General features: G+C 43.6%; 1 protein-coding gene across 3 annotated transcripts in view; it reads left to right on the plus strand.

Annotated features, from left to right (window-relative positions):
- Positions 1-20,724, plus strand: part of LOC112227605 (1-phosphatidylinositol 4,5-bisphosphate phosphodiesterase delta-1) — a 60,091-nt gene extending 39,367 nt beyond the window's left edge. Inside the window, exons 9-16 of one of the 3 annotated variants that reach the window (XR_006080270.1) lie at positions 6,014-6,181; positions 9,318-9,474; positions 11,125-11,241; positions 15,309-15,487; positions 16,661-16,796; positions 17,301-17,450; positions 17,560-18,970; positions 19,031-20,724. Coding sequence is in view for 2 of the 3 variants with exons in the window: in XM_024392398.2 (XP_024248166.1) it covers positions 6,014-6,181; positions 9,318-9,474; positions 11,125-11,241; positions 15,309-15,487; positions 16,661-16,796; positions 17,301-17,450; positions 17,560-17,651 (999 nt within the window). In the remaining variant the exon portion in view is untranslated. Of the gene's footprint in view, positions 1-6,013; positions 6,182-9,317; positions 9,475-11,124; positions 11,242-15,308; positions 15,488-16,660; positions 16,797-16,955; positions 17,066-17,300; positions 17,451-17,559 lie in introns of those variants that run through there. The other 2 variants (XM_024392398.2, XM_042308545.1) reach the window with 2 other exon arrangements.
- The last annotated feature ends 5,710 nt before the right edge of the window (positions 20,725-26,434 follow it).

Below are 26,434 nucleotides of genomic sequence, written 5' to 3' on the forward strand. Positions count from 1 at the left end.
TTAGAGCCTGTCTATAGGGCTAACAGTATCTGTCTGTTAGAGCCTGTCTATAGGGCTAACAGTATCTGTCTGTTAGAGCCTGTCTATAGGGCTAACAGTATCTGTCTGTTAGAGCCTGTCTGTCTATAGGGCTAACAGTATCTGTCTGTTAGAGCCTGTCTGTCTATAGGGCTAACAGTATCTGTCTGTTAGAGCCTGTCTGTCTATAGGGCGAACAGTATCTGTCTGTTAGAGCCTGTCTGTCTATAGGGCTAACAGTATCTGTCTGTTAGAGCCTGTCTGTCTATAGGGCTAACAGTATCTGTCTGTTAGAGCCTGTCTGTCTATAGGGCTAACAGTATCTGTCTGTTAGAGCCTGTCTGTCTATAGGGCTAACAGTATCTGTCTGTTAGAGCCTGTCTGTCTATAGGGCCTGTCTGTCTAACAGTATCTGTCTGTTAGAGCCTGTCTGTCTATAGGGCTAACAGTATCTGTCTGTTAGAGCCTGTCTGTCTATAGGGCTAACAGTATCTGTCTGTTAGAGCCTGTCTGTCTATAGGGCTAACAGTATCTGTCTGTTAGAGCCTGTCTGTCTATAGGGCTAACAGTATCTGTCTGTTAGAGCCTGTCTATCTATAGGCCTGTCTGTCTATAGCTAACAGTATCTGTCTGTTAGAGCCTGTCTATAGGGCTAACAGTATCTGTCTGTTAGAGCCTGTCTGTCTATAGGGCTAACAGTATCTGTCTGTTAGAGCCTGTCTATAGGGCTAACAGTATCTGTCTGTTAGAGCCTGTCTGTCTATGAGGCTAACAGTATCTGTCTGTTAGAGCCTGTCTGTCTATAGGGCTAACAGTATCTGTCTGTTAGAGCCTGTCTGTCTATAGGGCTAACAGTATCTGTCTGTTAGAGCCTGTCTGTCTATAGGGCTAACAGTATCTGTCTGTTAGAGCCTGTCTGTCTATAGGGCTAACAGTATCTGTCTGTTAGAGCCTGTCTATAGGGCTAACAGTATCTGTCTGTTAGAGCCTGTCTGTCTATAGGGCTAACAGTATCTGTCTGTTAGAGCCTGTCTGTCTATAGGGCTAACAGTATCTGTCTGTTAGAGCCTGTCTGTCTATAGGGCTAACAGTATCTGTCTGTTAGAGCCTGTCTATAGGGCTGTCTGTTAAACAACAGTATCTGTCTGTTAGAGCCTGTCTATAGGGCTAACAGTATCTGTCTGTTAGAGCCTGTCTATAGGGCTAACAGTATCTGTCTGTTAGAGCCTGTCTATAGGGCTAACAGTATCTGTCTGTTAGAGCCTGTCTATAGGGCTAACAGTATCTGTCTGTTAGAGCCTGTCTATAGGGCTAACAGTATCTGTCTGTTAGAGCCTGTCTATAGGGCTAACAGTATCTGTCTGTTAGAGCCTGTCTGTCTATAGGGCTAACAGTATCTGTCTGTTAGAGCCTGTCTATAGGGCTAACAGTATCTGTCTGTTAGAGCCTGTCTATGAGGCTAACAGTATCTGTCTGTTAGAGCCTGTCTGTCTATAGGGCTAACAGTATCTGTCTGTTAGAGCCTGTCTATAGGGCTAACAGTATCTGTCTGTTAGAGCCTGTCTATAGGGCTAACAGTATCTGTCTGTTAGAGCCTGTCTATAGGGCTAACAGTATCTGTCTGTTAGATCCTGTCTATAGGGCTAACAGTATCTGTCTGTTAGAGCCTGTCTATAGGGCTAACTATCTGTCTGTTAGAGCCTGTCTATAGGGCTAACAGTATCTGTCTGTTAGAGTATCTGTCTGTTAGAGCTGTCTATAGGGCTAACAGTATCTGTCTGTTAGAGCCTGTCTATATCTGGGCTAACAGTATCTGTCTGTTAGAGCCTGTCTGTCTGTTATAGGGCTAACAGTATCTGTCTGTTAGAGCCTGTCTGTCTATGAGGCTAACAGTATCTGTCTGTTAGAGCCTGTCTGTCTATGAGGCTAACAGTATCTGTCTGTTAGAGCCTGTCTATAGGGCTAACAGTATCTGTCTGTTAGAGCCTGTCTATAGGGCTAACAGTATCTGTCTGTTAGAGCCTGTCTATAAGGCTAACAGTATCTGTCTGTTAGAGCCTGTCTATAGGGCTAACAGTATCTGTTAGAGCTGTTAGGGCTAACAGTATCTGTCTGTTAGAGCCTCTGTCTATAGGGCTAACAGTATCTGTCTGTTAGAGCCTGTCTATAGGGCTAACAGTATCTGTCTGTTAGAGCCTGTCTGTAACAGTATCTGTCTGTTAGAGCCTGTCTAACAGTAACAGTATCTGTCTGTTAGAGCCTGTCTATAGGGCTAACAGTATCTGTCTGTTAGAGCCTGTCTATAGGGCTAACAGTATCTGTCTGTTAGAGCCTGTCTGTCTAACAGTATCTGGGCTATAGGGCTAGTATCTGTCTGTTAGAGCCTGTCTGTCTATAGGGCTAACAGTAGTATCTGTCTGTTAGAGCCTGTCTGTCTATAGGGCTAACAGTATCTGTCTGTTAGAGCCTGTCTGTCTGTTATAGGGCTAACAGTATCTGTCTGTTAGAGCCTGTCTATAGGGCTAACAGTATCTGTCTGTTAGAGCCTGTCTATAGGCTAACAGTATCTGTCTGTTAGAGCCTGTCTGTCTATAGGGCTAACAGTATCTGTCTGTTAGAGTATAGGGCTAACAGTATCTGTCTGTTAGAGCCTGTCTATAGGGCTAACAGTATCTGTCTGTTAGAGCCTGTCTATAGGGCTAACAGTATCTGTCTGTTAGAGCCTGTCTATAGGGCTAACAGTATCTGTCTGTTAGAGCCTGTCTATAGGGCTAACAGTATCTGTCTGTTAGAGCCTGTCTGGGCTAACAGTATCTGTCTGTTAGAGCCTGTCTGTCTAGGGCTAACAGTATCTGTCTGTTAGAGTCTGTCTATAGGGCTAACAGTATCTGTCTGTTAGAGCCTGTCTATAGGGCTAACAGTATCTGTCTGTTAGAGCCTGTATCTGTCTGTTAGAGCTGTCTATAGGGCTAACAGTATCTGTCTATAGGGCGGACAGTATCTGTCTGTTAGAGCCTGTCTGTCTATAGGGCTAACAGTATCTGTCTGTTAGAGCCTGTCTGTCTATAGGGCTAACAGTATCTGTCTGTTAGAGCCTGTCTGTCTATAGGGCTAACAGTATCTGTCTGTTAGAGCCTGTCTATAGGGCTAACAGTATCTGTCTGTTAGAGCCTGTCTGTCTATAGGGCTAACAGTATCTGTCTGTTAGAGCCTGTCTGTCTATGAATCTATGTATTTAATTTATTAAATATGACGTCTCCGTAATCTAGCATGGATAGGATGGTCATCTGAATCAGGGTTAGTTTGGCAGCTGGGGTGAAAGACGAGCGATTACGATAGAGGAAACCAAGTCTAGATTTAACTTTAGCCTGCAGCTTTGATATCAAAATAAAATAAAATAACATTTTATTTGTCACATACACATGGATAGCAGATGTTAATGCGAGTGTAGCGAAATGCTTGTGCTTCTAGTTCCGACAATGCAGTACTAACCAATGAGTAATCTAGCTAACAATTCCCAAAACTACTACCTTATACACATAAGTATAAAGGGATAAAGAATATGTACATAAAGATATATGAATGAGTGATGGTACAGAGCGGCATAGGCAAGATGCAGTAGATGGTATCGAGTACAGTATATACATATGAGATGAGTATGTAAACAAAGTGGCATTGTTTAAAGTGGCTAGTGATACATGTATTACATAAAGATGCAGTAGATGATATAGAGTACAGTATATACGTATACATATGAGATAAATCTTGTAGGGTATGTAAACATTATATGAAGTAGCATTGTTTAAAGTGGCTAGTGATATATTTTACATCAATTCCCATCAATTCCCATTATTAAAGTGGCTGGAGTTGAGTCAGTGTGTTGACAGCAGCCACTCAATGTTAGTGGTGGCTGTTTAACAGTCTGATGGCCTTGAGATAGAAGCTGTTTTTCAGTCTCTCGGTCCCAGCTTTGATGCACCTGTACTGACCTCGCTTTCTGGACGATAGCGGGGTGAACAGGCAGTGGCTCGGGTGGTTGTTGTCCTTGATGATCTTTATGGCCTTCCTGTGACATCGGGTGGTGTAGGTGTCCTGGAGGGCAGGTAGTTTGCCCCCGGTGATGCGTTGTGCAGACCTCACTACCCTTTGGAGAGCCTTACGGTTGTGGGCGGAGCAGTTGCCGTACCAGGCGGTGATACAGCCCGACAGGATGCTCTCGATTGTGCATCTGTAGAAGTTTGTGAGTGCTTTTGGTGACAAGCCAAATTTCTTCAGCCTCCTGAGGTTGAAGAGGCGCTGCTGCGCCTTCTTCACAATGCTGTCTGTGTGGGTGGACCAATTCAGTGGCTGATATGTGCTGAGAGAAGGACAGTGTACAGACTAGCCATACTCCAAAGTACTTGTATGAGGTGACTACTTCAAACTCTAAACCCTCAGAGGTAGTAATCACACTGGTTTGGAGAGGGGCATTCTTCTTACCAAACGACATGATCTTTGTTTTTGGAAGCGTAGTTTAAGACTGTATCATCTGCATATAAATGATTAGAGAGCTTCCTTCTGCCTGAGCTGTATTGTTGATGTAAATTGAGAAGAGCGTGGTGCCTAGGATTGAGCCTGGGGGTACTCCCTTGATGACAGACAGTGGCTGAGACACCAGATGTTCTGACTTTATACACTGCACTCTTTGAGAGAGGTAGTTAGCAAACCAGGCCAAAGACCCCTCAGACACCAATACTCCTTAGTCGGCCCACAAGAATGGAATGGTCTACCGTATCAAAGACTTTGGCCAAATCAATAAAAATAACAGCACAACATTGCTTAGAATCAAGGGCAGTGGTGACATCATTTGACCTTTAAGGTTGCAGTGACACATCCATAACCTGAAACCAGATTGCATAAAAGAGAGAATACTATAGACATCAAGAAAGCCAATCAGTTGATTATTGACAAGTTTTTCCAACACTTTTGATGAACAGGGCAAAATAGAAATAGGCCTATAACAGTTAAGATCAGCTTGATCTCCCCCTTTAAATAAAGGACGAACCATGGCTGCCTTCGAAGCAATGGGAACCTCCCCAGAAAGGAGAGACAGGTTAAAAAGGTCAGAGATAGGCTTGGTGATGATAGGTGCAGCAACCTTAAAGAAGAAAGGGTCTAAACCATCTGACCCAGATTGTTTTTTGGGGTCAAGTTTAAGGATCTCCTTTAGTACCTCAGACTCAGTGACTGCCTGCAGGGAGAACCTTTGTAGCGGGGCAGGGGAAAAAGAGGGAGGAGCATCAGGGCTAGTCGAATTAGAAGGTGTGGGAGATGAGGAAATGTTGGACAAGCAAGGAGGCATGGCTGAGTCAAATATGAATCCTGACTTAATGAAGTGGTGATTAAAGAGCTCAGCCATGTTCTCCTTGTCAGTAACAACCACGTCATCAACATTAAGGAAAATTGCCAGCTGGGAGGAGGAGGATTTATTCTCCAGCTCTTTAACCGTTTTCCAGAACTTCTTGGGGTTAGATCCACAGAGAGAGAACTGCTCCTTAAAGTAACTAACTTTGGCCTTCCGGAATTTCCTGAGTGCACTTATTTCTCCTTTGCCTGAACGAGAGCCAGTCAGCCTGATTATGCGTGTGCCGAGCCTTTCGCCAAATGGTATTCCTGAGATGCAGTAACTCTAACGGATCACTGTCGAACCTGTTTTTAATTCTCATTTTCTTTATAGGGTCAAAATCATAATCCTTGACAAGGGATCTATACCCTTTTAAAGAGGCCAGACCATGAAGGACATGATAGATCAGGAAATTATACATCAGGACATTATAGACCAGGACATTATAGATCAGGACATTATAGATCAGGACATTATAGACCAGGACATTATAGATCAGGACATTATAGATTAGTACATTATAGATCAGGACATTATAGATCAGGACATCAGACTAATTTGATGATCTATAACAGATGCATCTCCGTCAACACAAGGTCTGTCTCTGTGTAGGACTTGAAGGGTCGGTTCATCATCAAGGGGAAACGTCTGAACAAGCTGGATGCCGTCTTCAGCAATACTAGTCCTGGAGTAGAGGAAGACTGTGTCTCAGAGGAGGACGAGGCTGCAGAGACCAGCAACTCCAAGACAGACACCAATGGACAGAAGGCCAAAGCCAAGGTATGGTAACACGCTGCTGTGGTGCCAAGGTAGATGGCACCCTATTCCCGAATAGTGCACTACCAGGGCACATAGGACTTTGGTCAAAAGTAGCTCACTATAATAATACATGGGACTTATACAGCTTTTCAAGGACCCAAAGTTGCTTTACTATTCTAAAAACAACAAAACATGGGTCAAAACAAAACATCAGACTAATTAAGACAGTATAGAATATAGAGAGGGGTGGACTCAGAGACATCAGACTAAACAAGACATGAATATAGAGAGGGGTGGACTCAGAGACATCAGACTAAACAAGACATGAATATAGAGAGGGGTGGACTCAGAGACATCAGACTAAACAAGACATGAATATAGAGAGGGGTGGACTCATAGACATCAGACTAAACAAGACATGAATATAGAGAGGGGTGGACTCAGAGACATCAGACTAAACAAGACATGAATATAGAGAGGGGTGGACTCATAGACATCAGACTAAACAAGACATGAATATAGAGAGGGGTGGACTCAGAGACATCAGACTAAACAAGACATGAATATAGAGAGGGGTGGACTCAGAGACATCAGACTAAACAAGACATGAATATAGAGAGGGGTGGACTCAGAGACATCAGACTAAACAAGACATGAATATAGAGAGGACATCAGGACATGAATAGAGAGAGGGGTGGACTCAGAGACATCAGACTAAACAAGACATGAATATAGAGAGGGGTGGACTCAGAGACATCAGACTAAACAAGACATGAATATAGAGAGGGGGGGTGGACTCAGAGACATCAGACTAAACAAGACATGAATATAGAGAGGGGTGGACTCAGAGACATCAGACTAAACAAGACATGAATAAAGAGAGGGGTGGACTCAGAGACATCAGACTAAACAAGACATGAATATAGAGAGGGGTGGACTCAGAGAAGGGAATGTGATGTTTCAGTGTCTGTGGCGCGGAGGATTGGGTTTAGGATACCAACCCGTCTTTAGGGTAAGGGGCGGGGTTGGGGTTTTCATACAAACCCAGTTTAGGGTAAGGGGTGGGATTGGGGCTAGGATACAAACCCGGTTTAGGGTAAGGGGTGGGATTGGGGCTAGGATACGAACCCGGTTTAGGGTAAGGGGTGGGATTGGGGTTTGGATACAAACCCGGTTTAGGGTAAGGGGTGGGGTTGGGGTTTGGATACAAACCCGGTTTAGGGTAAGGGGTGGGATTATGGTTTGGATACAAACCCGGTTTAGGGTAAGGGGTGGGATTGGGGCTAGGATACGAACCCGGTTTAGGGTAAGGGGTGGGATTGGGGTTTGGATACAAAGAGGCATGTGGCAGGGTCTACAGTCAATCACGGACTACAGGAAGAAACCCAGCCCAGTCACGGACCAGGATGTCTTGCTCCCAGGCAGACTAAATAACTTTTTTGCCCGCTTTGAGGACAATACAGTGCCACTGACACGGCCTGCAACGAAAACATGCGATCTCTCCTTCACTGCAGCCGAAGTGAGTAAGACATTTAAACGTGTTAACCCTCGCAAGGCTGCAGGCCCAGACGGCATCCCCAGCCGCGCCTCAGAGCATGCGCAGACCAGCTGGCCGGTGTGTTTACGGACATATTCAATCAATCCCTATACCAGTCTGCTGTTCCCACATGCTTCAAGAGGGCCACCATTGTTCCTGTTCCCAAGAAAGCTAAGGTAACTGAGCTAAACGACTACCGCCCCGTAGCACTCACATCCGTCATCATGAAGTGCTTTGAGAGACTAGTCAAGGACCATATCACCTCCACCCTACCTGACACCCTAGACCCACTCCAATTTGCTTACCGCCCAAATAGGTCCACAGACGATGCAATCTCAACCACACTGCACACTGCCCTAACCCATCTGGACAAGAGGAATACCTATGTGAGAATGCTGTTCATCGACTACAGCTCGGCATTCAACACCATAGTACCCTCCAAGCTCGTCATCAAGCTCGAGACCCTGGGTCTCGACCCCGCCCTGTGCAACTGGGTTCTGGACTTCCTGACGGGCCGCCCCCAGGTGGTGAGGGTAGGCAACAACATCTCCTCCCCGCTGATCCTCAACACTGGGGCCCCACAAGGGTGCGTTCTGAGCCCTCTCCTGTACTCCCTGTTCACCCACGACTGCGTGGCCATGCACGCCTCCAACTCAATCATCAAGTTTGCGGACGACACAACAGTGGTAGGCTTGATTACCAACAACGACGAGACGGCCTACAGGGAGGAGGTGAGGGCCCTCGGAGTGTGGTGCCAGCGAAATCACTCAACGTCAACAAAACTAAGGAGATGATTGTGGACTTCAGGAAACAGCAGAGGGAACACCCCCCCATCCACATCGATGGAACAGTAGTGGAGAGGGTAGCAAGTTTTAAGTTTTTAAGTGGAACCCGGTTTAGGGTAAGGGGTGGGGTTGGGGTTTGGATACAAACCCGGTTTAGGGTAAGGGGTGGGATTATGGTTTGGATACAAACCCGGTTTAGGGTAAGGGGTGGGATTGGGGCTAGGATACGAACCCGGTTTAGAGTAAGGGGCGGGGTTGGGGTTTGGATAAAAACCCGGTTTAGGGTAAGGGGTGGGATTGGGGCTAGGATACGAACCAGGTTTAGAGTAAGGGGTGGGATTGGGGTTTGGATACAAACCCGGTTTAGGGTAAGGGGTGGGATTGGGGCTAGGATACGAACCCGGTTTAGGGTAAGGGGTGGGATTGGGGCTAGGATACGAACCCGGTTTAGGGTAAGGGGTGGGATTGGGGTTTGGATACAAACCCGGTTTAGGGTAAGGGGCGGGATTGGGGCTAGTATACGAACCCGGTTTAGGGTAAGGGGCAGGATTGGGGCTAGGATACGAACCCGGTTTAGGGTAAGGGATGCGATTGGTGTTATTATATGAACCCGGTTTAGGATAAAGGGCGGGGTTGGGGTGTTGTTTCTGACATAGTCATGCTACTGTGTTGCTTTGCACATACACCCCCAACAGGGACAAGGCATGCTGGATTAGCTGCCCTATGACAAGCCCTATGCCAAGGAAAACACACATGTGGATACTTTGACAGAAATCCATTCATAACATCTCTATTTCTGTAGATATTATAAACATGATGTCTTATTGCTTTTCAGAAGTCAAAGATCAAGCTAGCCAAGCAGCTGTCTGACCTGGTGATCTACTGTAAGAGTGTCCACTTCTCAGGGTTTGAGCACGCTAAAGACAAGCAGGCCTTCTATGAGATGTCCTCCTTTAAAGAGAGCAAGGCTGTTAACCTGGCTGAGACAGCAGGTAAAACCCTCTGTTCTGTTACAGCAAGCCTGAATAACATCAAGCCTGAATATTTTATTTTTTAATTTTTTTTATTTCACCTTTATTTAACCAGGTAGGCTAGTTGAGAACAAGTTCTCATTTACAACTGCGACCTGGCCAAGATAAAGCATAGCAGTGTGAACAGACAACACAGAGTTACACATGGAGTAAACAATTAACAAGTCAATAACACAGTAGAAAAAAAAGGGGAGTCTATGTACATTGTGTGCAAAAGGCATGAGGAGGTAGGCGAAAAATTACAATTTAGCAGATTAACACTGGAGTGATAAATGATCAGATGGTCATGTACAGGTAGAGATACTGGTGTGCAAAAGAGCAGAAAAGTAAATAAATAAAAACAGTATGGGGATGAGGTAGGTAAAAATGGGTGGGCTATTTACCGATAGACTATGTACAGCTGCAGCGATCGGTTAGCTGCTTAGATAGCAGATGTTTGAAGTTGGTGAGGGAGATAAAAGTCTCCAACTTCAGCGATTTTTGCAATTCGTTCCAGTCACAGGCAGCAGAGAACTGGAACGAAAGGCGGCCAAATGAGGTGTTGGCTTTAGGGATGATCAGTGAGATACACCTGCCGGAGCGCGTGCTACGGATGGGTGTTGCCATCGTGACCAGTGAACTGAGATAAGGCGGAGCTTTACCTAGCATGGACTTGTAGATGACCTGGAGCCAGTGGGTCTGGCGACGAATATGTAGCGAGGGCCAGCCGACTAGAGCATACAAGTCGCAGTGGTGGGTGGTATAAGGTGCTTTAGTGACAAAACGGATGGCACTGTGATAAACTGCATCCAGTTTGCTGAGTAGAGTGTTGGAAGCAATTTATTAGGTGACATCGCCGAAGTCGAGGATCGGTAGGATAGTCAGTTTTACTAGGGTAAGTTTGGCGGCGTGAGTGAAGGAGGCTTTGTTGCGGAATAGAAAGCCGACTAACATCAAGCCTGAATAACATCAAGCCTGAATAACACCAAACCTGAATAAAATCAATCCTGAATAACATCAAGCCTGAATAACATCAAACCTGAATAACATCAAGCCTGAATAACATCAAACCTGAATAACATCAAACCTGAATAACATCAAGCCTGAATAACATCAAACCTGAATAAAATCAAGCCTGAATAACATCAAGCCTGAATAACATCAAATCTGAATAACATCAAACCTGAATAACATCAAACCTGAATAAAATCAATCCTGAATAACATCAAGCCTGAATAACATCAAACCTGAATAAAATCAAGCCCGAATAACATCAAGCCTGAATAACATCAAACCTGAATAACATCAAACCTGAATAACATCAAGGCCTGAATAACAGGGCCTGTACAATAGACATGCATTCATTATGCATATTCTAGAGAACAGTTTTCATTATGCATATTCTTGAGAACAGTTTTCATTATGCATATTCTTGAGAACAGTTTTCATTATGCATATTCTTGAGAACAGTTTTCATTATGCATATTCTAGAGAACAGTTTTCATTATGCATATTCTTGAGAACAGTTTTCATTATGCATATTCTAGAGAACAGTTTTCATTATGCATATTCTAGAGAACAGTTCTTACGATGATTGCACCACTAACCCTGTCTGGTTTACCTCTCTCCAAGGGAACGCCTTTATCCACCACAACATGACCAAGCTGAGCCGTATCTACCCAGCTGGCTCCAGAACAGACTCCTCCAACTACAACCCTGTTTCCCTGTGGAACGCAGGCTGTCAGATAGGTACTGTAGACCTACTAACAGAGTTGGGGAGGCTACTTTCTAAATGGAATCCGTTACAGTCACCTGTTGTAATCAGTAATGTAACTTTTAGATTACCCTACCTAAGTAACGTAATCTTATTACTTTCTCCTTAAGGAGCACAGGTTATTTGCATTTGTATTTATTATGGATCCCCATTAGTTCCTGCCAGCTTACACTTCTTAAATTCAACCATTATTGGGTTAAAATAAACGTATACAGTCGAAGTCGGAAGTTTACATACACTTAGGTTGAAGTCATTGAAAATTGTTTTTCAACCACTCCACAAATGTCTTGTTAACAAACTATCGTTTTGGCAAGTCGGTTAGGACATCTACTTTGTGAATGACAAACGTAATTTTTCAGCTTGGAAAATTCCATAAAATTAGGTAATGGCTTTAGAAGCTTCTGATAAGCTAATTGACATAATTTGAGTCAATTGGACACCTGTGCATGTATTTCAAGGTTACCGTCAAACTCAGTGCCTCTTTGCTTGACATCACGGGACAATATTTTTTTTTAGACCTCCACAAGTCTGGTTCATCCTTGGGAGCAATTTCCAAATGCCTGAAGGTACCACGTTCATCTGTACAAACAACAGTACGCAAGTATAAACACCATGGGACCACGCAGCCGTCATACCGCTCAGGAAGGAGACACGTTCTGTCTCCTAGAGATGAACATACTTTGGTGCGATAAGTGCAACTTAATCCCAGAACAACAGCAAATAACCTTGTGAAGATGCTGGAGGAAACAGATTCAAAAGTATCTATATCCACAGTAAAACAAGTCCTATATCGACATAACCTGAAAGGCCGCTCAGCAAGGAAGAAGCCACTGCTCCAAAACCGCCATAAAAACGTCAGACTACGGTTTGCAACTGCACATGGGGACAAAGATCATACTTTTTGGAGAATTGTCCTCTGGTCTGATGAAACAAAAATAGAACTGTTTGGCCATAATGACCATCATTATGTTTAGAGGAAAAAGGGGGAGGCTTGCAAGCCGAAGAACACCATCCCAACCATGAAGCACGGAGGTGGCAGCATCATGTTGTGGGGGTGCTTTGCTGCAGGAGGGACTGGTGCACTTCACAAAATAGATGGCATCATGAGGAGGAAAATTAGGTGGATATATTGAAGCAACATCTCAAGTCATCAGTCAGGAAGTTAAAGCTTGGTTGCAAATGGGTATTCCAAATGGACAATGACCCCAAGCATACTTCCAAAGTTGTTGCAAAATGGCTTAAGGACAACAAAGTCAAGTTAATGGATTGTCCATCACAAAGCCCTAACCTCAATCCCATAGAACATTTGTGGGAAGAACAAGCGTGTGCGAGCAAGGAGGCCTACAAACCTGATTCAGTTACACCAGCTCTGTCAGGAGGAATGGGCCAAAATTCACACAACTTATTGTGGGAAGCTTGTGGAAGGCTACCCGAAACATTTGGCCCAAGTTAAACAATTTAAAGTCAATGCTACCAAATACTAATTGAGTGTATGTAAACTTCTGACCCACTGGGAATGTGATGTAAGAAATAAAGGCTGAAATAAATCATTCTCTACTATTATTCTGACATTTTATATTCTTATAATAAAGTGATGATCCTAACTGACCTAAGACAGTAGACCTACTACCATCTGTCAGAGAGTTACAGTAGACCTATTACCATCTGTCAGATAGTTACAGTAGACCTACTACCATCTGTCAGATAGTTACAGTAGACCTACTACCATCTGTCAGATAGTTACAGTAGACCTACTACCATCTGTCAGATAGTTACAGTAGACCTACTACCATCTGTCAGATAGTTACAGTAGACCTACTACCATCCCATCTGTCAGATAGTTACAGTAGACCTACTACCATCCCATCTGTCAGATAGTTACAGTAGACCTACTACCATACCATCTGTCAGATAGTTACAGTAGACCTACTACCATACCATCTGTCAGATAGTTACAGTAGACCTACTACCATCTGTCAGATAGTTACAGTAGACCTACTACCATACCATCTGTCAGATAGTTACAGTAGACCTACTACCATCTGTCAGATAGTTACAGTAGACCTACTACCATCTGTCAGATAGTTACAGTAGACCTACTACCATCTGTCAGATAGTTACAGTAGACCTACTACCATACCATCTGTCAGATAGTTACAGTAGACCTACTACCATCCCATCTGTCAGATAGTTACAGTAGACCTACTACCATCCCATCTGTCAGATAGTTACAGTAGACCTACTTCCATCCCATCTGTCAGATAGCTACAGTAGACCTACTACCATCTGTCAGATAGTTACAGTAGACCTACTACCATCTGCCAGATAGTTACAGTAGACCTACTACCATCTGTCAGATAGTTGCAGTAGACCTACTACCATCTGTCAGATAGCTACAGTAGACCTACTACCATCTGTCAGATAGTTACAGTAGACCTACTACCATCTGTCAGATAGTTACAGTAGACCTACTACCATCTGTCAGATAGCTACAGTAGACCTACTACCATCTGTCAGATAGTTACAGTAGACCTACTACCATCTGTCAGATAGTTACAGTAGACCTACTACCATCTGTCAGATAGTTACAGTAGACCTACTACCATCTGTCAGATAGTTACAGTAGACCTACTACCATCTGTCAGATAGTTACAGTAGACCTACTACCATCTGTCAGATAGTTACAGTAGACCTACTACCATCTGTCAGATAGTTACAGTAGACCTACTACCATACCATCTGTCAGATAGTTACAGTAGACCTACTACCATCCCATCTGTCAGATAGTTACAGTAGACCTACTACCATCTGTCAGATAGTTACAGTAGACCTACTACCATCCCATCTGTCAGATAGTTACAGTAGACCTACTACCATCCCATCTGTCAGATAGCTACAGTAGACCTACTTCCATCCCATCTGTCAGATAGCTACAGTAGACCTACTACCATCTGCCAGATAGTTACAGTAGACCTACTACCATCCCATCTGTCAGATAGTTACAGTAGACCTACTTCCATCCCATCTGTCAGATAGCTACAGTAGACCTACTACCATCTGCCAGATAGTTACAGTAGACCTACTACCATCTGTCAGATAGTTGCAGTAGACCTACTACCATCTGTCAGATAGTTGCAGTAGACCTACTACCATCTGTCAGATAGCTACAGTAGACCTACTACCATCTGTCAGATAGTTACAGTAGACCTACTACCATCTGTCAGATAGTTACAGTAGACCTACTACCATCTGTCAGATAGTTACAGTAGACCTACTACCATCTGTCAGATAGTTACAGTAGACCTACTACCATCTGTCAGATAGTTGCAGTAGACCTACTACCATCTGTCAGATAGTTGCAGTAGACCTACTACCATCCCATCTGTCAGATAGTTACAGTAGACCTACTACCATCTGTCAGATAGTTACAGTAGACCTACTACCATCCCATCTGTCAGATAGTTACAGTAGACCTACTACCATCTGTCAGATAGTTACAGTAGACCTACTACCATCCCATCTGTCAGATAGTTACAGTAGACCTACTACCATCTGTCAGATAGTTACAGTAGACCTACTACCATCTGTCAGATAGTTGCAGTAGACCTACTACCATCTGTCAGATAGCTACAGTAGACCTACTACCATCTGTCAGATAGTTACAGTAGACCTACTACCATCTGTCAGATAGTTGCAGTAGACCTACTACCATCTGTCAGATAGTTACAGTAGACCTACTACCATCTGTCAGATAGTTACAGTAGACCTACTACCATCTGCCAGATAGTTACAGTAGACCTACTACCATCTGTCAGATAGTTGCAGTAGACCTACTACCATCTGTCAGATAGTTGCAGTAGACCTACTACCATTTGTCAGATAGGTACTATCTTGTGAATTAGATTTATATTTACGAATCCTGTGATAATTTTGACATGACCAATGTCTCTACATACTTGTGTCACATTATTCCTCTTTCTCAATAAATGCATGAAAATGCTTTATTGGTCGATTCTTTATTGATTATGATTTGTCTCTCCAGTGGCGCTGAACTTCCAGACTCCCTCTAAGGAGATGGACCTGAACCAGGGCCGGTTCCGGTCCAACGGGGTGAGTGGATACGTCCTGAAGCCTGGCTTCCAGAGATACCCTGGGACAGAGTTTGACCCAATGACCCTCACCAAGGGACCCTGGCTCAAACGCAAGACCTTCCACATCATGGTGAGAAAACTTTGCTCTATTTTTTATTTTATTTTATTTATTTCACCTTTATTTAACCAGGTAGGCTAGTTGAGAACAAGTTCTCATTTACAATTGCGACCTGGCCAAGATAAAGCAAAGCAGTTCGACACATACAACGACACAGAGTTACACATGGAGTAAAACAAACATACAGTCAATAATACAGTATAAACAAGTCTATATACAATGTGAGCAAATGAGGTGAGAAGGGAGGTAAAGGCAAAAAAAGGCCATGGTGGCGAAGTAAATACAATATAGCAAGTATTGTGTTGTATATTATAGTGTTGTATATTATAGTGTGTTATATATTATAGTGTGTTGTATATTATAGTGTTGTATATTATAGTGTTATATATTATAGTGTGTTATATATTATAGTGTGTTGTATATTATAGTGTTGTATATTATAGTGTTATATATTATAGTGTGTTATATATTATAGTGTGTTGTATATTATAGTGTTATATATTATAGTGTTATATATTATAGTGTTATATATTATAGTGTGTTATATATTATAGTGTGTTATATATTATAGTGTTATATATTATAGTGTTATATATTATAATGTTATATATTATAGTGTGTTATATATTATAGTGTGTTGTATATGATAGTGTGTTGTATATTATAGTATTGAATATTATTGAGTGTGTATATTATAGTGTGTTATATATTATAGTGTTATATATTGTAGAGTGTGTATATTATAGTGTTATACATTATAGTGTGTGTATATTATCGTGTTATACATTATAGCGTGTATATATTATAGTGTGTATATATTGTAGTTTGTATATATTATAGTGTTATGTATTATAGTGTTTATATATTCTATTGAATTGTGATATATATTATGATATTATAGTGTATTATATGAGTGTAACATCACAGAATGTATTACAATAGCTACTTGTTGAACACAGTGAAGACAACTACAGAGATTGATGAATAAATTTGCAATATATTCATCACATAAATTAGATTAGTTTCTGTCAAGTACGTCTATGTTGTGATATTAATTGTATATTTTATCTAAGAGTCAGAGGTTTTATTGTTGTTACCCACATGACTCCTATCAAACTTTTATCAGAAGGTATTTTAGTGTGTGTGTGTGTGTGTGTGTGTGTGTATGCCTACGTGTGTCTCCAGGTGATCTCAGCCCAGCAGCTGCCCAAGTTAAACAAGGACAAGTGTAAATCCATCGTGGACCCGCTGGTTAAAGTGGAGATCGATGGTGTTCCAGCTGACACGTGCAGCAAGGAGACACGCTCCATCGAGAACAATGGTGAGACACACACAACCACACTCACACACACACACAACCACACACACACTACTCACACTGCAGGTTTTAAAACCTGGTGAGAGGAACATCATTCCACATTTAACCTGCAGAGAGGAACATCATTCCACATTTAATGTGGAATGACGTTCCTCTCACCAGGTTTTAACCCCATGTGGAATGATGTTCCTTTCTGCAGGTTTAACCCCATGTGGAATGATGTTCCTCTCTGCAGGTTTAAACCCCATGTGGAATGATGTTCCTCTCTGCAGGTTAAATGTGGAATGATGTTCCTCTCACCAGGTTTTAACCCCATGTGGAATGATGTTCCTCTCTGCAGGTTAAATGTGGAATGATGTTCCTCTCACCAGGTTTTAACCCCATGTGGAATGATGTTCCTCTCTGCAGGTTAAATGTGGAATGATGTTCCTCTCACCAGGTTTTAACCCCATGTGGAATGATGTTCCTCTCTGCAGGTTAAATGTGGAATGATGTTCCTCTCTGCAGGTTTTAACCCCATGTGGAATGAGACGTTCCAGTTTGACATCCAGGTACCAGAGCTAGCCCTGGTCCGCTTCCTCGTTGAAGACTATGACTCCACCTCACAGAACGACTTAATTGGACAGTACTGCCTGCCACTCACCAGTCTTCAGAACGGTAATCTCTCTCTCTCTCTCTCTCTCTGTCTGTCTCTCTCTCTCTCTCTTTCTCTCTCTCTCTCTCTCGCCATTGCTGACTTATTCAAACCTCACGTCCTGTTTCCCAGGTTACCGCCACGTCCCTCTTCTCACCAAGCATGGTGATGTCATCCCCTCAGCCGGCTTGTTTGTTCACCTCATGCTGCTGGATGCCAAATAGACCCCGTCCACTTCACATGGACCCCACCAACATCAAACTAACCCCTCCCACATACTACTGACTCCTCCCACATAACACAGACCCCTCCCACACCACTAAGGACTCCTCTGACATTGTAATGTCTCTTCTCACACCAAAAGGACTACTTCCACATCAAACTAACTCCTCCCACATAACACGGACCCCTGAAAATGTGTGTTTTAGCATCTAAGCGGTAGGTGGGTCTGACATGCTAAGTTGCTTTTTAAAAGTATTGTATGTGAATGATACAAGCAAGTAAAGGATCCTATTGAAAGTAGGTAGTATGTCCCTAGTCCTATAGAGAGTAGTTAGTATGTTGCTGGCCCAATAGAGGGTAGTTATTATGTTAGGGGTCCTATAGAGGGTAGTTAGTATGTTACTGGTCCTATAGAGAGGAGGTAGTATGTTTCTGGTCCTATAGAGAGTAGTTCGTATGTTGCTGGTACTATAGACAGTTATTAGCATGTTGCTGGTCCAATAGAGAGTGGTTAGTATGTGTATGATCCTATACAGGGTAGTGAGAATGTTAATGGTACTATAGAGAGTAGTTAGTAGGTTGCTGGTACTATAGAGAGTAGTTAGTATGTTGCTGGTGCTATAGAGAGTACTTAGTATGTTGCTGGTCCTATTGAGAGAAGTTAGCATGTTGGTGGTCCTATAGAGGGTAGTTAGCATGGTGGTGGTCCTATAGAGAGTAGTTAGTATGTTGCTGGTCCTATAGAGGGTAGTTAGCATGTTGCTGGTCCTATAGAGGGTAGTTAGCATGTTGCTGGTCCTATAGAGGGTAGTTAGCATGTTGCTGGTCCTATAGAGGGTAGTTAGCATGTTGCTGGTCCTATAGAGAGTAGTTAGCATGTTGCTGGTCCTATAGAGAGTAGTTAGTGTGTTGCTGGTCCTTTAGAGAGTAGTTAGCATGTTGCTGGTCCTATAGAGAGTAGTTAGTATGTTGCTGGTCCTATAGAGAGTAGTTAGAGTGTTGCTGGTCCTATAGAGAGTAGTTAGTGTGTTGCTGGTCCTATAGAGAGTAATTAGCATGTTGCTGGTCCTATAGAAAGTAGTTAGAGTGTTGCTGGTCCTATAGAGGGTAGTTTGTATGTTGCTGGTCCTATAGAGGGTAGTTAGCATGGTGGTGGTCATATAGAGGGTAGTTAGTATGTTGCTGGTCCTATAGAGGGTAGTTAGTATGTTGCTGGTCCTATAGAGGGTAGGTAACATGTTGCTGGTCCTATAGAGGGTAGGTAACATGTTGCTGGTCCTATAGAGGGTAGGTAACATGTTGCTGGTCCTATAGAGGGTAGGTAACATGTTGCTGGTCCTATAGAGGGTAGTTAGTGTGTTGCTGGTCCTATAGAGGGTAGTTAGTATGTCGCTGGTCCTATAGAGGGTAGTAAGCATGTCACTGGTCCTATAGAGGGTAGGTAACATGTTGCTGGTCCTATAGAGGGTAGTTAACATGTTGCTGGTCCTATAGAGGGTAGTTAGCATGTTGCTGGTCCTATAGAGGGTAGTTAACATGTTGCTGGTCCTATAGAGGGTAGTTAGCATGTTGCTGGTCCTATAGAGGGTAGGTAACATGTTGCTGGTCCTATAGAGGGTAGGTAACATGTTGCTGGTCTTATAGAGGGTAGTTAGTATGTCGCTGGTCTTATAGAGGGTAGTTAGTATGTCGCTGGTCTTATAGAGGGTAGTTAGCATGTTGCTGGTCCTATAGAGGGTAGTTAGTGTGTTGCTGGTCCTATAGAGGGTAGTTAACATGTTGCTGGTCCTATAGAGGGTAGTTAGCATGTTGCTGGTCCTATAGAGGGTAGTTAACATGTTGCTGGTCCTATAGAGGGTAGTTAGCATGTTGCTGGTCCTATAGAGGGTAGGTAACATGTTGCTGGTCCTATAGAGGGTAGGTAACATGTTGCTGGTCTTATAGAGGGTAGTTAACATGTTGCTGGTCCTATAGAGGGTAGGTAACATGTTGCTGGTCCTGTAGAGGGTAGTTAACATGTTGCTGGTCCTATAGAGGGTAGGTAACATGTCGCTGGTCTTATAGAGGGTAGTTAACATGTTGCTGGTCCTATAGAAGGTAGTTAACATGTTGCTGGTCCTGTAGAGGGTAGTTAACATGTTGCTGGTCCTATAGAGGGTAGTTAACATGTTGCTGGTCCTATAGAGGGTAGTTAGTATGTCGCTGGTCTTATAGAGGGTAGTTAGCATGTTGCTGGTCCTATAGAGGGTAGTTAGCATGTTGCTGGTCCTATAGAGGGTAGTTAGTGTGTTGCTGGTCCTGTAGAGGGTAGTTAACATGTTGCTGGTCCTATAGAGGGTAGTTAACATGTTGCTGGTCTTATAGAGGGTAGTTAGTATGTCGCTGGTCTTATAGAGGGTAGTTAGCATGTTGCTGGTCCTATAGAGGGTAGTTAACATGTTGCTGGTCCTATAGAGGGTAGTTAACATGTTGCTGGTCCTGTAGAGGGTAGTTAACATGTTGCTGGTCCTATAGAGGGTAGTTAGTGTGTTGCTGGTCCTATAGAGGGTAGTTAACATGTTGCTGGTCCTATAGAGGGTAGGTAACATGTTGCTGGTCCTGTAGAGGGTAGTTAACATGTTGCTGGTCTTATAGAGGGTAGTTAGCATTCCTCCAGTCATGCGTTGAGGTGATATAGAGAGCTATAGAAGTATTACTGACGTCTACTAGTGCTTTTTAATCAGAGACAAAACTATCTATGGATTGTAAAAAAAAAAAAGCATACTTGATGCTTTAAAAAAAATATGACTAAAACATTCTTAAAGTTTATCTGTTGTTTATTTTATAGGACAGAAAGTTTTGCTTCCTAACTGTTAGCATGACACAATATCACTTTTTCATTCTGCTGTTATTACATGTTACTTTAACCCTCCTTGTCTCTTCAAACAACGAAAACATTATGGTTCAATTGTACAAACAGCATTGTGTCTTTATAAAATGTGATTTTGTTGCAAAATGACAATGTTTAAAAAAAAATGTTTTACATTATTATTCTGCTATCAATAATCAGCCAAATAAACAGCAATGGACAAATTAGGAATACTTCGTCAGCACATGTCCATATTACATGATAATATTACCTGCTCATTTCCTGATGATGGCTCACCACTCTTCATACTTGGCGACTTCAACCTCCTGACATCTGCCTGCGATTCATTTCTTTCCTCTCTTTGCCTCTTTTGACCTCACCCCTTCTCCCCTCCAACTCACAAGGCAGACAACATGAACTCATCTACACATCTCACTGCAATCGACCTACAGGTCTCCGATCACAACTTTGTTTCCTTGTCTGTCTCCCTTTCCTCCAACCCAAGCCACTCAGCCCCTAACCAGATGGTCACGTGCTGTCACAATCTTCTCTCTCGCTCTCTCGTTCTCTCTCTCTCTCTCTCTCCCGTTCTCTCTCTCGCTCCCTCTCTCTCTCTCTCTCTCTCTCTCTCTCTCTCTTCTCTCTCTCTCGCTCTCTCTCTCACTCTCTCTCTCTCACTCTCTCTCTCTCTCTCTCTCTCTCGCTCTCTCTCGCTCTCTCTCACTCTCTCTCGCTCTCTCTCTCTCTCTCTCTCTCTCTCTCTCTCTCTCTCGCTCTCTCTCTCCTGCTAAATCCTCCCTCCCGCCTTCTGATTCTGCCTCTTCAACCCTACTCTCCTCCCTTTCTGCATCCTATGATTCGCACTGTCCTCTTTCCTCCCGGCCGGCTCGGCCCTCCCCTCCTGCTCCGTGGCTGAGTGACTCATTGCTAGCTTACAGAACAGAGCTGCAGGCAGCTGAGTGAAAATGGAGGAAAACTAAACATCCAGAGGACCTATCATCCTTTCACTCCCTCCTCTTTAGCTTCTCTTCCTCTGTATCCGCTGCTTAAGCCATTTTCCACCTTCTAAATGTCAAGCTTCTGCCTCTAAACCTAGGAAACTATTTTCCACCTTCTCCTCCCTCCTTAATCCTCCACCCCCCCCCCTTCTACCTTCTAAATGTCAAGCTTCTGCCTCTAAACCTAGGAAACTATTTTCCACCTTCTCCTCCCTCCTTAATCCTCCACCCCCCTTCTACCTTCTAAATGTCAAGCTTCTGCCTCTAAACCTAGGAAACTATTTTCCACCTTCTCGTCCCTCCTTAATCCTCCACCCCCCCTTCTACCTTCTAAATGTCAAGCTTCTGCCTCTAAACCTAGGAAACTATTTTCCACCTTCTCCTCCCTCCTTAATCCTCCACCCCCCTTCTACCTTCTAAATGTCAAGCTTCTGCCTCTAAACCTAGGAAACTATTTTCCACCTTCTCCTCCCTCCTTAATCCCCCACCCCCCTTCTACCTTCTAAATGTCAAGCTTCTGCCTCTAAACCTAGGAAACTCCACCTTCTCGTCCCTCCTTAATCCTCCACCCCCCCCCTCCTCCCTCTCTGCGGACGACTTTGTCAACCACTTTTAAAGAAGGTTGATGACATCCGCTCTTCATTCACTCAGCCTCACACAGAATTACCCTACGCTTTTACCTCTTTCTACCCTCTCACTCCAGATGAACTCCTGTGACTAGTGAGGTCTGGCCGCCTGATAACCTGCCCGCTTGACCCCATACCCTCCTCTGCAGACCATCTCTGGAGACCTTCTCCCATTCCTGACTTCCCTCATCAACTAATCCCTGACCACTGGCTGCACCCCCTTTGACTTCAAAAATGTCCCTCATCAAGAAACCAACACCCGACTCATCTGAAGTCAAAATTTACAGACCTGAGGCTCTTCTTTCTTTTCTTTCCAAAACACTTGAGCGTCTGTCTGACCAACTCAATCGCTATACCTCTCAATCGCTATACCCTCTCTTCTTCTCTCTATACACCAAGTCACTCAGCTCCGTCATATCCTCTCATGGTCTCTCCTATCACTGCTATGAGGATGGACCTCTCCTCTTCTCTCTATACACCAAGTCACTCAGCTCCGTCATATCCTCTCATGGTCTCTCCTATCACTGCTATGAGGATGGACCTCTCCTCTTCTCTCTATACACCAAGTCACTCAGCTCCATCATATCCTCACATGATCTCTCCTATCACTGCTATGCAGATGACATTCAACTGTTTTTCTCCTTACCACCTTCTGACACCCAGGTGGCGACACGCATCTCTGGTGCCTGGCAAATATCTCAGCTTGGATGTCGGCCCTCCACCTCAACCTCAACAAGTCGGAACTGTTCTTCCTCCTGGGGAAGACCTGCCCGCTCAAAGACCTCTCCATCACAGTTGACAACTCCACAGTGTCGTCCTCCTAGAGAGCAAAGAACCTTGGCGTGACCCTGGACAACACCCTGTTGTTCTCTGCAAACATGCTCTACAACATCTGTAGAGTACGACCCTACCTCACACAGGAAGAGGAACATCCGTAGAGTACGACCCTACCTCACACAGGAAGAGGAACATCTGTAGAGTACAACCCTACCTCACACAGGAAGAGACCCTACCTCACACAGGAAGAGGAACATCTGTAGAGTACAACCCTACCTCACACAGGAAGAGGAACATCCGTACCCCTCACACAGGAAGAGGAACATCCGTAGAGTACGACCCTACCTCACACAGGAAGAGGAACATCTGTAGAGTACGACCTCACACAGGAAGAGGAACATCCGTAGAGTACGACCCTACCTCACACAGGAAGAGGAACATCCGTAGAGTACGACCCTACCTCACACAGGAAGAGGAACATCCGTAGAGTACGACCCTACCTCACACAGGAAGAGGAACATCCATAGAGTACGACCCTACCTCACACAGGAAGAGGAACATCCGTAGAGTACGACCCTACCTCACACAGGAAGAGGAACATCCGTAGAGTACGACCCTACTTCACACAGGAAGAGGAACATCCGTAGAGTACGACCCTACCTCACACAGGAGGAGGAACATCCGTACCCCTACACACAGGAAGAGGAACATCCGTAGAGTACGAGGAAGAGGAACATCCGTAGAGTACGACCCTACCTCACACAGGAAGAGGAACATCCGTAGAGTACGACCCTACCTCACACAGGAAGAGGAACATCCGTAGAGTACGACCCTACCTCACACAGGAAGAGGAACATCCGTAGAGTACGACCCTACCTCACACAGGAAGAGGAACATCCGTAGAGTACGACCCTACCTCACACAGGAGGAGGAACATCCGTAGAGTACGACCCTACCTCACACAGGAAGAGGAACATCCGTAGAGTACGACCCTACCTCACACAGGAAGAGGAACATCCGTAGAGTACGACCCTACTTCACACAGGAAGAGGAACATCCGTAGAGTACGACCCTACCTCACACAGGAAGAGACCCTACCTCACACAGGAGGAGGAACATCCGTAGAGTAACCCTACCTCACACAGGAGGAGGAACATCCGTATAGTACGACCCTACCTCACACAGGAAGAGGAACATCCGTAGAGTACGACCCTACCTCACACAGGAAGAGGAACATCCGTAGAGTACGACCCTACCTCACACAGGAAGAGGAACATCCGTAGAGTACGACCCTCCCTCACACAGGAAGAGGAACATCCGTAGAGTACGACCCTACCTCACACAGGAAGAGGAACATCCGTAGAGTACGACCCTATCTCACACAGGAAGAGGAACATCCGTAGAGTACGACCCTACATCACACAAGAGCGTCTGTTAAATAACTTTTTTTTTAAAGATCAATAACATAAGGTGCAGTGAGGGAAAAAAGTATTTGATTCCCTGCTGATTTGTACGATTGCCCACTGACAAAGACATGATCAGTCTATAATTTTAATGGTAGGTTTATTTGAACAGTGAGATACAGAATAACAACAACAAAAAATCCAGAAAAACTCATGTCAAAAATGTTATAAATTGATTTGTATTTTAATTTGTATTTTAATTTCTTTGTCAGTGGGCCAACGTACAAAATCAGCAGGGGATCAAATACTTTTTTCCCTCACTGTACATTCATAGTATTTACCAAGCAAAAATTCACTAATTGATTTGACCATTACAAGTAAAACAAAAAACATAATGAATTAGAAAATAAACCCAAATGAAACCCAACCCTCCAACCCCACATTTGACCACATTAATAAAGTTCAAGAGATCTTACAGCTGAATTTGATTAATGAGGTTCAAGATATCTTACATTTACATTTGACATTTTACTCATTTAGCAGATGCTCTTATCCAGAGCTACTTGCCATTAGTGAATTCATCTTAAGATAGCTAGAGTGGAAACGGAAAGTATCCAGACCACCTGACTTTTCCACATTTTGTTATGTTACAGCCTTGTTCTAAAATGGATGAAATACTTTCCCCCCTCATCAATCTGCACACAATACCCCATACTGAAAAAGCAAAAGCAGGTTTTTAGAAATGTTTGCAAATCTATATAAAAAAAAAATATGTATCATATTTACATAAGTATTCAGACCCTTTCCTCAGTACTTTGAGGTTCTCCCATTCTTCTCTGTAGATCCTCTCAAGCTCGGTCAGGTTGGATGGGGAGCGTCCCTGCACAGCTATTTTCAGGTCTCTCCAGAGATGTTCAATCAGGTTCAAGTCCAGGCTCTGGCTGGGCCACACAAGGACATTCAGAGACCTGTCCCGAAGCCAATCCTGCGTTGTCTTGGCTGTGTGCTTAGGGTCATTGCCCTGTTGGAAGGTGAACCTTCGCCCAAGTCTAAGGTCCCGAGTGCTCTGGAGCAGGTTTTCATCAATAATCTCTGTACTTTGCTCCATTCATCTTTCCCTCAATGCTAACTAGTCTCCCAGTCCCTGTCACTGAAAAACATCCCCACAGCATGATGTTGCCACCACCATGCTTCACCGTAGGGATGGTGCCAGGTTTCCTCCAGACTTGGTGCTCGGCATTCAAACCAAAGAGTTCTATCTTGGTTTCATCAGACCACAGAATCTTGTTTTCTCATGGACTGAGAGTCAGTTTGAACGGGCGGCCAGCTCTAGGAAGAGTCTTGGTGAGTCTTGGTGGTTCCAAACTCCTTTCATTTAAGAATGATGCCACTGCATTCTTGGGGACCTTCAATTCTGCAGACATTTTTTTCTACCCTTCCCCAGATCTATGGAAATTTCCTTCGACGTCATGGTTTGGTTTTTGTTCTGACATGCACTGTCAACTGTGGGAGCTTATATATACGTATATATATATATATATATATATATATATATATGCATATGTAACATGTGGAAAAAGTCAAGGATACATTCCGAATGCACTGTAGGGACAACCACATATCACAGAAAGTACATTTTTCATTATCTTTCATCATCATCTTATAAAAGAAATGCCTTGACTTCTGAATGTGGTTTGTTTTTCTCGTATAGTTTAAGTCGGAAGTTTACATACACCTTAGCCAAATACATTTAAACTCTGTTTTTCACAATTCCTGACATTTAATCCTTGTAAATAAATCCCTGTTTTAGGTCAGTTAGGATGACCACTTTATTTTAAGAATGTGAAATGTCAGAATAATAGTAGAGAGAATGAGTTATTTCAGCTTTTATTTCTTACATCACATTTCCAGTGGGTCAGAAGGTGACATACACTCAAATAGTATTTGCTAGCATTGCCTTTAAATTGTTTAACTTGGGACAAACTTTTTGGGTAGCCTTCCACAAGCTTCCCACACACACTAAGTTGAGTGAAGTTTGCCCCATTCCTCCTGACAGAGCTGGTGTAACGGAGTCAGGTTTGTAGGCCTCCTTGCTCGCACACGCTTTTTCAGTTCTGCCCACAAATGTTCTAT

This window comes from Oncorhynchus tshawytscha, linkage group LG29 (genome assembly GCF_018296145.1).
Source record: "Oncorhynchus tshawytscha isolate Ot180627B linkage group LG29, Otsh_v2.0, whole genome shotgun sequence".
Lineage (NCBI taxonomy): Eukaryota > Metazoa > Chordata > Actinopteri > Salmoniformes > Salmonidae > Oncorhynchus > Oncorhynchus tshawytscha.